A 16133-nucleotide genomic window follows, 5' to 3' on the forward strand; every position below is an offset into this window, starting at 1 on the left:
TAATAATAGTTGTATATTGCAATGTGCAGTATACACACATAACATTTTCTCTTTTACTTAAGTTAACATTTAAATAACAAATCATATCAAACTAAATTAAATGATTCAAAAACACATATATGTTTGGTTTAAGATGTATAGTACAACAACAACAACAATAATAATAATAATAATAATAATAATAATAATAATAATAATAATAATAATAACATTTAAGCCAGTGATATAATTTGAGCTCAATAGATACCCTAATGGACTTCTAAACACACATGTTTTGGTTGACGGGTACCTTTCATTTAGCAAAAGAAATTAAAATAAGATAAATTACTGACATCCAAGAGGCTTCAGTCTTGAATAATGTTATCGTCATGCTGTTTTCCAAATTATCTGTCGCTGGAGTTTATTCATTCATTCATTCATTCATTCATTCATCCATTTTTTTGTTTGTTTGTTTATGTGTGTATGTATGTATTTATGTATGCGTGTATGTGTGTATGCAAGTATACGTATGCATCTATGTATGTAAGAGATGTGGGTTTCTCCGAGCCTAAGTGTCTTCATATTTCGGCTTTTTTTTAGTTATTTAAGATTTCATTCATATTTACAATTGCAATTAAGTAATGTATAACAACGCTCGTGCCTTTATATCAATACAAATTTCAAGTCAAAATATTCTGGTAAGTTATCAAAGAAATGACACAGCCTTCTCTGCAACGCCATCCCGACAAAATGTTCTTCCACGACCACGGAGGCAAAAATTACTTCACTTTCGCAATTTCAGGACATACATTTTCTAGCAAATTCATGTGTAAAAGACCGTTTACATTTTCAAAAAGTCCCATCGGATCGTTGGCAGTGAGAAATTGCACATTCTAGGTGTATGTTAGTTTACCCTCTTGAAATACAAAGGGGCCTGTTTATGAAATTCTGGCCCGGCCCGTGCTATGTAGCAATTCAACGAGCCCCTAAAATAGACTGAACGTAACTTTTCGAGAAAGCATCGCGAAATGGGGTCATTTTACAGTCACCCAAACACTTTTGTTCTTTCGGGATTTCGCCGTCACAGCACGATTACTTATAATGCATAAACAGCGAGGTAATGAAATTTCTTGTTATGTTGTATGGAATCGTTGAGGATCACAGTCTTAACAAAGGTGTAAATGAATGCAGCAAGAATGAAAAATACCCCCATCGTTTTTCTGTTTCGATTTTTGGCTTGGGGTGCCCTTCCTCACGACGTAGACAGGGGACTAATTCTTTGAGCACTATCCTTCACAAAAACAAGAATAATGCAAAATTGTGACAATGCTGATGGTGTTGATGATGATGATGATGATAATGGCAATGAAGATGACGGCAACAATGATTATAATTATAATGTTAGTCTGCTGTTTCCAATTGCATTATTGGAAATATTTATTAGTTTCTAATAGTTTTGCTGAAAAAAAAGTTTGCTATTCGAACATTGAAAATTATTTAGCCATTTATCTTACTTTTCTAAACGTTTGTAATGAAAATAAAATTCCGTGGTAATATAGGCCTAAGTGAATCACAGAATCATAGTTTCATCAAAAGTATGTATCACTAACGATTTAAATATATATATATATATGTATATATATATGTGTGTGTATATATATATATATATATATATATATATATATATAGGGAAGACTTATCTGGCGTTTCTGTAACTACGATTCTTTTTGCAAACTTCTTAAATTTATGCTCTATTATTTTTCAGCCACTCTCTCTGTTTTTGTGTGCGTGGTGTCGCAAATATGTGTAAGACTACAGGTGTGGGGAAGGAATTATTATTATCTATCGACAATAAATTACATGTTTTGTGCAGATTGTTGACGAGATATGCATTTTAATTCCCATCGAATATCCGTAAGAAAGGACATTTTACGAAGTAGATTTTTACACGGGCTTAAATTTAAACAGCATTCCGAAACAAAATCATTAGGTAGTATCAGAAAATGTGAAGTCATTTTCTTACATTTTAGAGGAACAAAATTATGAAACATTCTTTTAGCAAGTTTGTATGCCTGTCATAGCACCGATACAATTTTTCTGATCAACAAATTATATGAAACTAAGAATATCGGGCATTATTTTGAATATAATAATAATAATAATAATAATAATAATAATTCAGTTAGCACTGAGAAATGTGAAATGTTTGGGTAATTACTTTGACCTGATTTACTTTATTCATCTCTTGATGGTGGGTATGGAAATTTCAACTAAAGTAAATAAAAATAGTAAAGATACAGACTGCACATTATCATGTATTGATTGACTCAATGTATGTATTGATTAACTCCAGAACCCAGGAGATATGACCTGTGACATTTCACAGCTTATTCTTTTCAATTTGTGGAAAGTATACATGTAGGTGATCAGCAGCATCTGTGATTCTGTGATGTATTTTTTTCCCATATTCTGTCAGTAGTATAATTATGAGTAAAATGCCTTGCCTTAGATGTTGAGTCCTTAGGTGGATTCCAGCAACTTGCTATTATGTATCTTGTGCCAAGGTCAATAATGTTTTCTTGCTTTTTCAAGGCAAATTGTCAATTCCATAATTCAAATTCTCAAATTCAAAAAGTCTCAATTATATATACACAACCAAATATTAAATGTCTGGTATTTGATTACTTCTCTTCATATGTATGCAGATTTTAAAATAACTTCTTTTTTCTAATATCCCAAACTGAACACTACATGACAGCTCAGGATTGTCACAGCTAAAAACAAAATAAATGAAACCATACATCACATCCCCAAACAAACAATAAATAAATAAAATATGCAAAGACCAAGGGTGAAACATGGTTACAGTTCTTTTAAAACATGAGTTTAATGGTTCAGTTGTTCACATAATAGGGAATGGGGTCCGCTACTCAGTTGTGGAAAAAGGCATTCAGTTCTTCATAGACAGGTGCCCTTTCATGGTGCAAGTGCATGTCGTGATAAGGCAGTACGTTTTCAGAATGGACGCCGGTGCGCAATCCTGAAGAGCTGAACACGAAATTGTGGGCAGTGGCAGGTCGCGAAGTAGGAAGGGCTGAATAATGCATAGAATAGTGATAACTCTTCTCTGCATCGGGTGAGGTTGACTCCTGTTGTTTTAAAGAAAAATTTCCGTTGATGCATATTGGTGGGCTGAGGGGTCCTTCATAATCTGGACTGTTGTACTCTGGAGATCCGCTCCCAGTGTAGCCCGGGTCGTACACTGAACAGTACACATGATTTCTTAAAGAATGTGGGTTTGAGCCAGATTGACACTGGGGGCTTGAGAGACGAGAGCACTGGTAAGCATAGGGGTGCATGGAGATTGAGGAGTTGGGTCCATGGAAGCGCCCCCCTTCCTGGCAGTGCTCAGTTAAGAAATTCCGGGAGTTAAGCTGCAGACAACCAGCTACTAGATTTGTAGTAGGTTGGGAAAGGCCTTTGCACAGAGTCTGAACATAGGATACCACATCTGGTCTTTTACCATTGCGAAGGATTTCAGACAGGGCCCAGATGTAATTCTTTGCTAGCCGGAGGGTCTCTATCTTGGAAAGTTTTTGCGTTTTGGAATAACACGGCACCACTTTGCGCAGGTTGTCTAATGCTGAGTTCAAGTCATGCATGCGTGTTCTTTCTCGTGCATTGGCTTTTTGACGGCGCACCTTAGAGCGCTGCATGTGCGCTTTGGTCATCTTATGCTTTTTCGGGCCCCGTTTTTTTGGTCTATCTCCTTCAATCTCATCTCCCCCATCTTCCTCTTCAACTTCTTCATCTTCCTCATCCTCCACAGCTATTTCAGACTGTGCACGACTGCTCCCTCCTCTAATGTCCCCATCCTCCAAATCGTCCAAGCCCAAATGACAGTGTTCCTGGTCATCATCTTTGGTCTTGGAGTCTTCACTGCCGCTATCATCCACCCATCCTGAGAATTTATGAACTTCAGGCAGCAGAGAAGGGTCACTGAATAACCTTGTCAACATGGTGGCACTAGAAGACATAGAATGCATTGTCATAAAAAGGAAATATTAGCTTATTTTGTAGCTAAATTTGCAGTTTAAATATTGAATCTCTTCTGAAATATACACAGTATTATGGATACATGACATAGCCTACGTGATGTCTGTTGGAAATGGTTGTAAAAACTATTTTTCAGTCTGACATATAGAGTGATACAAAACCAACTGATATTTATTTAAAGCACAATTCAAGGGTGACGTTAGTCATGTAGCTAGGCGTATACTAAGGAAACAAAATAGAGTATAATAAAGCTTGAATCAGAGAAGGAAAAGAAACGGGAATAAACAATATACTACAATATAAGGCATTCATTAAAATATGGCTATGCAAGAATTAAATGATTAAATATAATAAGAACAACTGTCTTAGAGCACAATTGCTAGAGATATAGTCAGGCAGATCGTCTCTTTAATTCCCTGTTGTCCGCCACGTCCTCTCCGGTGCCCTTGCGCAGCTGCACGAGCCCCATTAGCGATCTCGAGGGGCGCCGTGTGAAGCGGGGCGTCCCCAACCCCTTCACTCCTTCTTTCTGTCTTGGCAACATTCCAACACAGCTCGAGAAAATGCGTCATATACCATACCTCTTCTCATCCTCACAATCTTTTGACGTGCGGTTTATATTTACATTGTGTTACGAAATCTATGTGATGTATTTAGAGCTTTGGGTCTAGTTGGAATATTCGTACGCACACAAAAGGTAGATTTTACTTTTTGGTAAGCAAGTTTCATTAACTTTTTGCATAATAATACGCAAGTGTTGTAGCCCCCAGACTACTGTTGATGTTATTAAAGAAAATCACAGGTGATATCTCAGGGGTTCTTAGGCCACCAAGCTGGTCCTATGGAGGATTCAATTCGACTTATGAGTGCACAATATAAAGCCTAGCATTTCTCAAGCATAACATTTCTCCAGTCCTGCAAAGAGCGGATCCATACATTTAAATTAGTTATTGCTTATCAAAAACATATCTTTTGATTATATGATCAGGAAAAGCTCGTTTTGTAACATATGTGCGTCTATCAATCAATTCCTTCACAGGACCGATTTCAAATATTCTAAACAGAAGCAAGTAATGGACGTTTAAACCATATTTAAATATGATTTTATATGATCATTAATTTGTACAAATATTACTTGCGAATCCAGGGTACTAATTCAATAAGTCCTTATGTTACATTAAATAATAAAAGAAAACGAAAATGAATGATTTTTAAATTTATCTTTAATTTTATTATATTTTATTTATTTGTTTGTTTTTGTTTATATATTTCTCTGTGGAATTGGTATTGGAACTCTATTTTTATGGGAAATCTTTCATTATCCACTCATTCTGAACTCACTACATCAAAAAAAAAAAAAAACTAAACAAACAAAAATAATAATAATAAATTAGGACCCTAATTTAAATGTTTTTATATCGGTGCTTACGACTATCAAGATATTTGGTAATGACTTTATTCCAATATTCCAAGGTGCTATTTACACCGTAGCATCAGCTTCTTTAAACGGTCTAATATGAGGATATACTATGGATGATAATGATGATGATGATGTGTGTGTGTGTGTGTGTGCGTGCGTGTGTGTGTGTGTGTGTGTGTGTGTGTGTGTGTAAAATGAGGTACTATTTTAAAATAGATGCTAAGACAGTAATGCGTGCTACTTAATTTTGTATTTCTAAAATTCTTACTAAGTACACGGCGGTGCATGGCTCCTGGCCATTCTGTAGGCGAAGGCTCAGATTAGTGTATTAACGTTCGATACATCTGCAAAATTAAATCAAACTACTTCAGGATCCTTGCAACCGTACTCGTATTTCAGGCCGAAATTTCGGGAATTTTATCATTTGATCCGCTTCAAATTTATATACAACAAAGATCCGGTCGCATAAATTAGGCTAAATGATTTGAAGAATGCAGTAGGATATAATTTGGTTTTAAATATACTGGAGCATATATCACAAAACATAAAACGAACAATCACTTTTATAATAAAGATATATTAATAATCCTGTAATTATATACCCCCGGGTGAACAGTCCGTAACTGCTTAAAACACCCCTCATGATACTCTAGACCTCCTCAGTTTTTCCAGGATGAACCTTTAGATAATGTTGTCAATAAGACTGAATTCTTAACCGGAGATGAGAGGTTCCGGGGTAAAAAGCAAAAGAAAAAGTGAAAGATTCTTTTCTATACTCATTCTGTCATACTCCAATTTCAACCAAATAATGTTGCTCGTGCGTTAAAAGCGCCGCCAAAGAAACGCTTGCCGAGGAATAATTTCCGTGTTTGGAAAAGACTAAATTAGAAACCCAAATAAAAGGCAACCATGTCCGTGTATTCCGCAACACTGTGGAATTGGTCCGTATGGCAGTTCTCCGAGCCAAGAAAGCATGACATACTGAATTGTACGCCTATTAAGACAGACAAATCGAGACATGCCAATGGTATCTTCTCCACAAAATTGCAAAAAGAAAGAAAGGCGAAACCTATGTGAAAGTAATGAAAGACAATGCTCAATGAAGGGTGCAGAAACATTGGAAATAAAGTAGTGCACGCAGAGATAAAAATGGGAAGAACAAGCCTAAAAGGACATATGCATTATTTATGCATTTTAATTAATTAATTAATTTCCCAGTCGTTCATTCGGTCCTCGATATGTTTAATTCGTACTTCTACTTACCTCCGCGGGAGCTCTTTTAAGGGTGAAAGCGCGTGTGTTTACACCATCTTTAGGGACCACGGGAGAACTCTCCTATAGGTGCGGTTATCTGCTTCGGAGTGCTATCCGAGACAGTGTGGCATCGCTACCAGGCAGGGTTACATACCAGCCATGATGCCAGGCCATATGGTTGGCACGTCACTGGTAAGAGCCATCACATGAGGGTCGGTGATTGACATGCGCCCGCATTCGGAGAGATTGCCCTCCCGAGGGAAGAGAGACTCGCCATCTGTCACTCTGCTCGCGCTCACGAATCCAAAAAGAGAGGCAGAGAAAGAGTTTAACAGAGAAATTTAGAAAGGGAAACATCCAAAAAAAGGCTGATTTACCCCAAGATTGCAACAAAAATGGTTAGTCCATACGGATTTTTTTTTTTTTGTGTGTGTGTGTGTGTGTGTGCGTGTGTGTGTGTGTGTGTGTGTGTACATATCCAATAGCAGGTCGGAAAAAATGGAAAAGCATACAGCAAGCGAAAACGGTTCTGTGTTGTTCATGGAATCAGAACATATACAATGTTTGGAAAATAAATTGTTTTTTGGTCTTGTAAAAGAAGCCACACTCTACTGAAGCATGACTGAAGTCAAGAAAAATGCATGAATTGACATTTAAACAGACTGATCCGTTCGCAATGTGCTAAGCAGACAAATGTAAATCCCAGGCATATAAACAGAGCAATGAATGAGACACAGGCTCTATGTGTTTTGAGAGTAATGCTGGGGGTGCCTACAGGGGCTGCCAGGCTGCCAGCACAGCAAGGATGGGGGGACCCAGGTGTGCTGGCTCAGGGTCCTGGTGACACATGAAGACGCGGGGACAGCATGAGCTGGTGGTTCCAGAACTCTGAGCATCCAATAGGCAGGGGTGACATGCCTACAAACAACATAGGCAACATGTCACAAGCTAGCTCTTTCTCATATTATTCAACTCCAGGTACCATTTCCCCAATTATAGCTTGTTATTGTTCCCGGGATAAAGGCCATGGCAATAACAAGACTTTCAACGAGTAATTAAAATGATACAGAAAAGCACTAAGATCTATGGTGCTAATTACTAGCCAATCAGAGCGCTGCTGAGAAATATCACCACTAACCTGAAGCATAATGATATTACATCCCCGTTGATGGCTAAGTTGTAACAAATGTGTCAATGCATTGCCACCTATGAGCTATAGAACAAACAGCAGTCACAGCAGCGATCTTATGGTAGCCTTATAGAAGGCATATTTGGTGCCATTCCAAGGGGAGAGGTACTCCTCAAGGGTGTAGTTTTTGTTTCAACATTGATGGAGACCACTAAGCACACACAGTGCTCCCACAATGTTACCCCTAAATCGATGCCCTTGTCTGGTGGCAGTGTGCTCCTTTCCATGGTGCAATTTGAAGTTGCAGTCAAGTTCCTAGGTTCCCATTAGCTAAATGCCTCAGCAATGTATCGTAGATGATTTTCAACAAGTTCTGGTCATCGTTATTGAATTGCCTATTGAAATTCCAGAGAAAACAAGCCCAGATTTATAGATGCTTAACTTTCCATGCAGAGCTGAAATGGTGATTCTGCAATCAAATCAAATGTAAATAGGTTTTTGTGAAAAGAAATAATCTTTTGGGGCCTGTGTGGACTAGCATGGGGGCTCTCTAGTGGTTCAGCTAGAGGAAGGGCTTCCCAGACACTTGGGGAAATGAGACACTGAAGGGTAAAAAGAAATGTTAGGACACAGTCTGTCACGTTAGTTCTGTATTTAAGTCATAAACAAAACAGGCACGGATTTGTGTAAATCACAGTTATAAGCAAAATCCAAGAATGTTCAACTGAGTTGATTATTCCATCCATCCATCCATCCATTCATCCATCATCTGCCGTTTGTCCGGGGTTCGGGTCGCGGGGGCAGCAACTTCAGGAGAGGCACCCAGACCTCCCTCTCCCCAGCTATCTCTACCAGCTCCTCGGGGAGGACACCGAGGCGTTCCCAGGCTAGCCGAGAGATATAATCCCTCCAGCGAGTCCTGGGTCTGCCCCGGGACCTCCTCCCTGTAGGACATGCACAGAAAACCTCTCCAGGTAGCCGCCCAGGAGGCATCCGCACCAGATGTCCAAACCACCTCAACTGGCTACTTTCGACGTGAAGAAGCAGCGGTTCTACTCTGAGGCCCTCCCGGATATCCGAACATCTCACCCTATTCCTAAGGGAGAGCCCAGACACCCTGCGGAGAGACCTCATTTCAGCCGCCTGTATTCGCGATCTCATTCTTTCGGTCATTACCCATAGCTCATGACCATAGGTGAGGGTAGGGACGAAGATGGACCAATAGATCGAGAGCTTTGCTTTTTGGCTTAGTTCTTTCTTAGCCACGACGGACCGGTTAGCGCCTGCAAAACTGTAGACGCCGCTCCGATTCGTCTATCCAGCTCCCGATCTCGCCTACCCTCACTCGTGAACAAGACCCCGAGATACTTAAACTGCTCCACTTGAGGCAGTACGTCTTCCCCGACCCGAAGAGGGCAAACCACCCGTTTCCGGCTGAGAACCATGGTCTCGGACTTGGAGGTGCTAATCCCCATCCCTGCCGCTTCTCACTCGGCTGCGAACCGCCCCAGTGCATGCTGGAGATCCCCAGCAGATGAAGCCAACAGGACGACATCGTCTGCAAAAAGCAGCGAGGCAATCCTGAGGCCACCAAACTGGACACCCTCAACACCCTGGCTGCGCCTAGAAATCCTGTCCATAAATATTATAAACAGGACCGATGACAAAGGGCAGCCCTGGCAGAGCCCAACCCGCACTGGGAACACGTCCGACTTATTACCGGCAATGCGGACCAAGCTTCTGCTCCGTTCATACAGGGACCGAATCGCCCACAACAGCGGACCCCGGACCCCATACTCCCAAAGCACCCCCCACAGAGTACCTCGGGGAACCCGGTCGTAAGCCTTTTTCAAATCCACAAAACACATGTAGACTGGATAGGCAAACTCCCAGGCCCCCTCCAGTACCTTTGCAAGGGTATAAAGCTGGTCCAGTGTTCCACGGCCAGGACGAGAACCGCATTGTTCCTCCTGAATCCGAGATTCGACTATCGATCTCACCCTCCTCTCCAGTACCCCGGAATTTCCCAGGGAGGCTGAGAAGTGTGATCCCCCTGTAGTTGGAACACACCCTCCGGTCCCCCTTCTTAAATAATCCAGCCAATCCAGCGGCACCGTCAGGGACGGTCAGGGACGAGTTGATTATTACATAACAAATTAGCTACAAATTATGTTGTAGTAAATTGAATTCCATAATTATATTGCAGAAATAAAATATTGTTTTACACATCAGAATAAAATTATTTTGCTGTAAACTGGAAAGAGGAGCAATGCAGCCTTAGACTCCAGGGATCATTGCTTAATTAAATTCCTTGCTCTAGATCTGTGTGTAATATGTAGTTTGCAGTATTACATATCATTCATACTTGTGAATACTTCTGTTACCTCTTATATTCCCCAAATCGCCCATAATATGTAAGTGTGTGTCCTGTGTGACTGACATCCCCAAAGAGAATCCTCTGTGTTCCCTGATATAGGATACAGGCTCACAACCATGTCATGAATATGTTGATACTCAATATGTGGTTTGGAAAGTGGCATGGATGTTCCTTGCTTGCTGGGAATTGCATGACTTAACCTAATACTAATGGGGATCAAATCGTAAACACTAAACAAAAAAGTGACAAGTATGTCTTTTGGGGAAATTATATAAGTACTTATTTTATTGATCCCAAATATACTAACAACAACATCGACATTTCATATAATTCTCTTATTTAACTTTCTTTTATCTATCTGTTATTCACATGTAACTGTACACGTTTATTGCCAGTTCTCTTGGTCAATAAAAGTATGCATATTCACTGATTTGTTCTGCTGATTTTCTGTTTTCAAGGGCTTGAATAGATTCCAACCAATTATTTTATCAGGGGAACTCATCCTTCTTGTGGGATTGTCACTTTCAAATTATATTAATTGTGTATTATTTATACTGATAGAAACAAAACTATATATATATATATATATATATATATATATATATATGTGTGTGTGTGTGTGTGTGTGTATATATATATTTATACTACGGGACCGTTGAATGCTTGAATCTGATTGGCTGACGAACGTTCTGAGGTGTGCAATTATTTTCAGGGAAACGCACGGCGAACGTAGTTCCAGGCAGCTCTCTTGACCGTATTACAGTTCCATATCACTTCGCATAGTTAACTTTAATAACGGAAATTAGCATATAGTACCTATACAGCACACAGGACTAACAAAAACAACAACATGACAGACGATTTTCCGAAAGTAAATTTTAATATTTACGGTGAATATGAAACTTTCAACAACTGGGCTGCAGCAGTATTAGACAGTCCAGATGAAAAACAACATAAACGGAAGCGGACATCAAAGGCAGCCAGCAACAACAAAAGACATAAAACGATCAGCGAAGAACAGCTAGACATACTCGAGGGAGAAAAACACGAAGAAAACACCAAAAAAACAACAGCTAATGACGTTTTGGAACTAGCAAAAGAGTCGTTGGACGAGATGCGGAAGAAATAATCCTACTCACAATAGCGATTTAAGTAGAAAAACCGGACGAATCCCTTGAAATATATCATCTGATCGATGTCTTGAGGTGTGGCAACCGTAGTATAAGCGGAATAATTGACTCCGTACCGTTGAATTATTAGAAAAATAATGCACACCCGAGGTGTAACGGCCACTCCGCTTCGCGTCGTGGCCGCATCACCACCTCGGGTGTGCATTATTTTTCTAATAATTCAACGGCCCGTCGTCAATTATTCCTTACATATATGTGTGTGTGTGTGTATATATATATATATATATATATATATATATATATATATATATATATATTATTCATGAATAGGTGTGAGTTAATAACTGAGCATAGACTATTAATTAAATTACATCTAAAATTGCAGCGCAAACACACGTATAAGTACAAACATGAACGAACAAAATGAACCACCTTTATATGAAATTTGAGTAGTCCAGATGTGTGAGGATTTTAAATGTCAAAAATACATTTATGCCCTGCATCATTATAATTAAATGTTTGTTCCTTTAATGGCGACCTTGTTGCCCCTTTAGACCATTGTTTATTCCCTTTAGAGTTTGACTCCCCGTGGTCCTTTTGGTTTCTTTGGTTTTGTAGTGTCTTCTGTTTTAGTTAATAAACCCCTTCTGTCTCTGAGCCGCAAGTGGGTCATCCGCCCACTCGTATCCAATAATACGAGTAGCAAAGCCATGTTAAATAAGCTACATAGTGACATCATATCAGAGCGTACATGCCTGCGTGCACAGTTGTTGTTGTGAGCATGCGCAAAAATAAAAGCAGAACGCCTGTGTTGTGTTCCCAAGTCAAGGAGACAGTGGCGGTCCGTTATCTTTCCCTCCGTGAATATTAATAACTAGCTGATACTAGCGAACCATCTTGGTGACTGCAACCACGATAGACTGCTGCTGTCATGAATGCAGGCGGCTCGGGCACGGGAGCGCGGCATGGTGCAGGCACGGAAAGGATGGCGGATGACCCACTTGCGGCTCAGAGACAGAAGGGGTTTATTAACTAAAACAGAAGATACTACAAAACCAAAGAAACCAAAAGGACCACGGGGAGTCAAACTCTAAACGGAATAAACTTAAACTAAAACACAAAACCAAATACACATCAAAACACTGAAAATAGCGGAACCATCAAAGAACAACAGAACACACAACAACACAATCAATCAACAACGAACCACTAGAGAACAGAACAGAAGCAGGGACTTAAATACAGAAACCAAAACTGGGTAATAAGACTAACACAGGACAGGTGAGACTAATTAACAAAGACCAGGGAAACTAAGGGCACAGGTGAAACTAATAAACTCAAAGGAACTAAAACACAGGGAAACTAAGAACTAACCAAGGACACAGGGAAACAGAAACCAACACTAGGGAATTACAAACAGGTAAAGACACAAGCAGGGGCACAAGGAACAAAACCAAAACCAACTACAAAATCAGACACAAGAACTAAAGAAACTCAAATGAAACCTTAGAGAGCAAAATACAAAAACAGGAGGTGGGATTCAAACACAGGACAGAAGGGTACACAGACAACCACATGCTCAACACATTGAGCCACAAGACCAGACAGGTAACAGGGGAGAACAAAGACTAACATACAGAACGGGATGACCAGTAACACCTGCTGGTCAAATGGGGAAGGGACACGGAAGGACCACAGCAGGGGCTGACCCTGACAGCTGCAGAGATGAGCGCTGCTACAGGTTATGGGCCCAGTCATGCAGGCCAAAGATGGCTCCGGCTTTTATTCGACGAAGATGAGAAAAGTTACGAACTCTGGGAAACAAGATTCCTCACGCACATGGAGCTGCGTGGTCTCCGAAAAATTATCTTACAGAATACGGAGATAGATGAGGAGGACGAAGAAGCTCTCGCAGAAGACGAAGATAAAAACAGTGAGGCATACGTGGAACTGGTGCAATATCTAGACAACAAGAGTTTGTCATTAGTCATGAGAGACGTGAAATGCAACAGAAGAGCACTATAGATTCTTCGCGAGCACTATGCCGGAAAAGACAAACCCCGCGTCGTGAGTTTGTACTGTGAACTTTCCTTACTCTATAAAGCTAGCAATTAAATGGTCACTGACTATATTATTTGAGCAGAAACTATATTCACGTCATTGAGAAGAGCAGATGAGCAAATTAGTGATGGGCTTCAGATAGCCATGGTGGTAAAGGGGCTACCTGAGTCATACAAGCCGTTCATCGTACACATTACACAGACAAACGATGTCGTAACATTCAGCGAGTTTAAAACAAAATTGCGAAGTTATGAGAGTTCTGAAAAATATGGAAGGGGTGACCTAAACGAAGAAGACAACGCAATGAAAACTAGCACGACAACTATGCTGTAAGGGAGAGGACGAGGAAAGAAGATGGACCTGGCTGATATCGAATGTTATACTGTACATGCAGTAAAAGAGGGCACATGACCAGGACATGTCCAGACGCAACCCAGAGGAAAAGACAGGAACATAGATGGAACACATCACAGTGGAGAAAGGGGCACGGTCGAGGCCGTGATTACGTGAAGAAAGCTGATGGGGAGACAGAGGTAGAGTCTACATCTTTCTGTTTCTTCAAGTTGAATGACTGTCCTACACAACAAGAAAATTGGAAGGGTCTCATGGTTGATTGCGGTGCTACGTCACACATGACCACCGACGCCACAAAATTCAAAACAGTTGATAAAAGCTACAAGCCTGAAGACCACATGACCGAGCTTGCTGATGGAACCAAGATGAGCAGGTTGGCAAAGATGAGAGGAGATGCTGAAGTCTACTTGCTGGACAACAAGGGACAACAAGTGAAAACGAGGCTCAAGCGAGCACTCTACATCCCATCATTCCCACAAAATATCTTCTCAGTCAGAGCAGCAACAACCAATGGAGCAGAGGTCCATTTTAAGGACGGTGATGACTGGCTAGTCCACAAGGATCGTACTAGATTTAAAATAGACATGTATGGTAAGCTATATTACCTTAGCACAATAGAAGAAGAAAATGTTGATGGAGTGTATGGTTGTCATGACATTCAGACATGGCATAGGATACTCGGTCATTGTAATTTTGATGATGTTGCAAAGTTAGAAAAGGTAATTGAATGAATGTCGATAAGAGGGAAAAATGACAAGTCTAATCAAAACTGTGAAATATGCACACTGGGCAAGTTTACACAGAGCAGGAACAGACAGGCAGATGCTAAAGCTACAACCGTACTAGAGCTAGTACACACAGACTTATGCAGCCCTATAGAACCGGCAGATAAAGATGGATACAGGTACGTGATAACATTTACTGATGATTACAGTGGAATGATTTTTCCATACTTTATCAAAGCAAAAAGTGACACGACAAAAGCTACAGAAAAATTCATAGCTGATGTAGCTCCATATGGAAAGATAATGTGCATAAGATCTGATAACGGTGCATAGTTTACCGGGCAGGGGTTCAAATGTTTACTTAGGAGTAACAGGATAAGACACGAGAGAGTGCACCTTACTCACCCCATCAGAACGGAACTGCAGAGAGGTTGGAAAACATTATTTGAGATGTCACGATGCATGCTATTGGAGAGTAACCTCCTAAAGCTATTGTGGACATATGCTGTACAGACAGCAGCTCAAATCTGGAACAGGTGTTACAGTAAGCGATTAGAGCAGACACCTTACCACTCTTTCACAGGAAAGACACTTAACTTAACATGCAGATATTTGGCTCAAAATGCTACGTATATAAACAGGACAAGAAGAAATTGGATTCTAAATGTGAAAAAGGGATTTTTGTAGGCTATGATAAATATAGTCCAGCATATGACGTATATTATCCTGAAACAGGAAAAGTCCTAAAACATAGGCTGGTAAAATTCGTCACCAAAGCTAGCGCAGATAGTCAGACTCAGACAGACTTCATAATGAGGGACGACATTGAGAGTTATGGGGATACACCACTAATAATAGTCAATCAAGATCAGGGACTGCTTAAGAGGAGTAAAAAGTCCAGTATCGAGGAGACTACTGAGGCAGGTCTAACCCAGACAGATAGCGTCAAGAAAGAACAGGGAGACATTCTACGAGATAAAGAAAGACTCCTGAATATTTAAAGGACTATCAATGTAAAGCTGAGTGTGATAATGATGACTGTGAAAATATAGACTATTTTTTACAGAGTAGCATATGGTGTACCTAAAACATATAGGGAAGCTATGGACTCTAAGAAGTCAAAACTATGGACTGATGTGATGAAAGAGGAGATGAACTCTTTAACAGAGAATGACACTGTAGGATCACACATGCACATATCACAGGGCCTAAATTCCAGGTGGCCTGAGACAAGGCCGAGCCTGGTACGAGAGGCACCAAAGGGGGTTACACACATAAACACACACACACAGATAACAAGGGAGGCCAGCACTCCAACTTTTATTGCCCAAAGATTTAGAGACCTACAGACAAGCAGAGTGGACCTAATGGACATTGAGCTAATAATTCCTACAACACTTTCACTCTGACCCCACTACCAGAAGGTAAACAAGCAGTGGGAGGTCGCTGGGTATACACAGTGAAAGAGAGCCCGGGTGGATCTGAGACTTGTAAAGCCAGATTTGTCGAAAAAGGATATAGTCAAGTGGAAGGAGTTGATTATAAAGAGACTTTCTCACCAACAGCCAACACGACTTCTATCCGAGCACTGATGCAGGTAGCTGTACAGGAGGATCTGACTCTACATCAAATGGATATGAAGGCTGTT

General features: G+C 40.3%; 1 protein-coding gene across 4 annotated transcripts; it reads right to left on the reverse strand.

The window, feature by feature from the left end:
* Positions 1–1853: 1853 nt before the first annotated feature.
* neurod2 (neuronal differentiation 2) lies at positions 1854–16113 on the reverse strand. 4 transcript variants are annotated; one of them, XM_072712767.1, is made up of 4 exons: positions 11355–11467; positions 7485–7627; positions 6864–7003; positions 1854–4005 (listed from the first exon to the last, which is right to left on the reverse strand). In XM_072712767.1, exons 3-4 carry the CDS (start codon positions 6881–6883, stop codon positions 2910–2912), a joined length of 1116 nt encoding a protein of 371 aa, XP_072568868.1. In that variant the 5' UTR covers positions 6884–7003; positions 7485–7627; positions 11355–11467; the 3' UTR covers positions 1854–2909. The 4 variants fall into 4 exon arrangements, with proteins under 4 accessions (XP_072568868.1, XP_072568869.1, XP_023654472.1 ...); XM_072712768.1 differs by lacking the exons at positions 6864–7003; positions 7485–7627; positions 11355–11467 and adding an exon at positions 16045–16113; XM_023798704.2 differs by lacking the exons at positions 7485–7627; positions 11355–11467 and having other exon boundaries at positions 6864–7077.
* Between the last annotated feature and the right edge of the window lie 20 nt (positions 16114–16133).

This window comes from Paramormyrops kingsleyae, chromosome 5 (assembly GCF_048594095.1).
Source record: "Paramormyrops kingsleyae isolate MSU_618 chromosome 5, PKINGS_0.4, whole genome shotgun sequence".
Classification (NCBI taxonomy): Eukaryota; Metazoa; Chordata; class Actinopteri; order Osteoglossiformes; family Mormyridae; genus Paramormyrops; species Paramormyrops kingsleyae.

Coding starts and splice junctions, on each gene's coding strand:
- neurod2 (XM_072712767.1), bottom strand. CDS start 6,883: ATGGCCTGGCATCATGGCTG. Junction 4,006..6,863: donor ATGGCCTGGCATCATGGCTG/GTATGTAACCCT, acceptor TATGTCTTCTAG/TGCCACCATGTTGACAAGGT.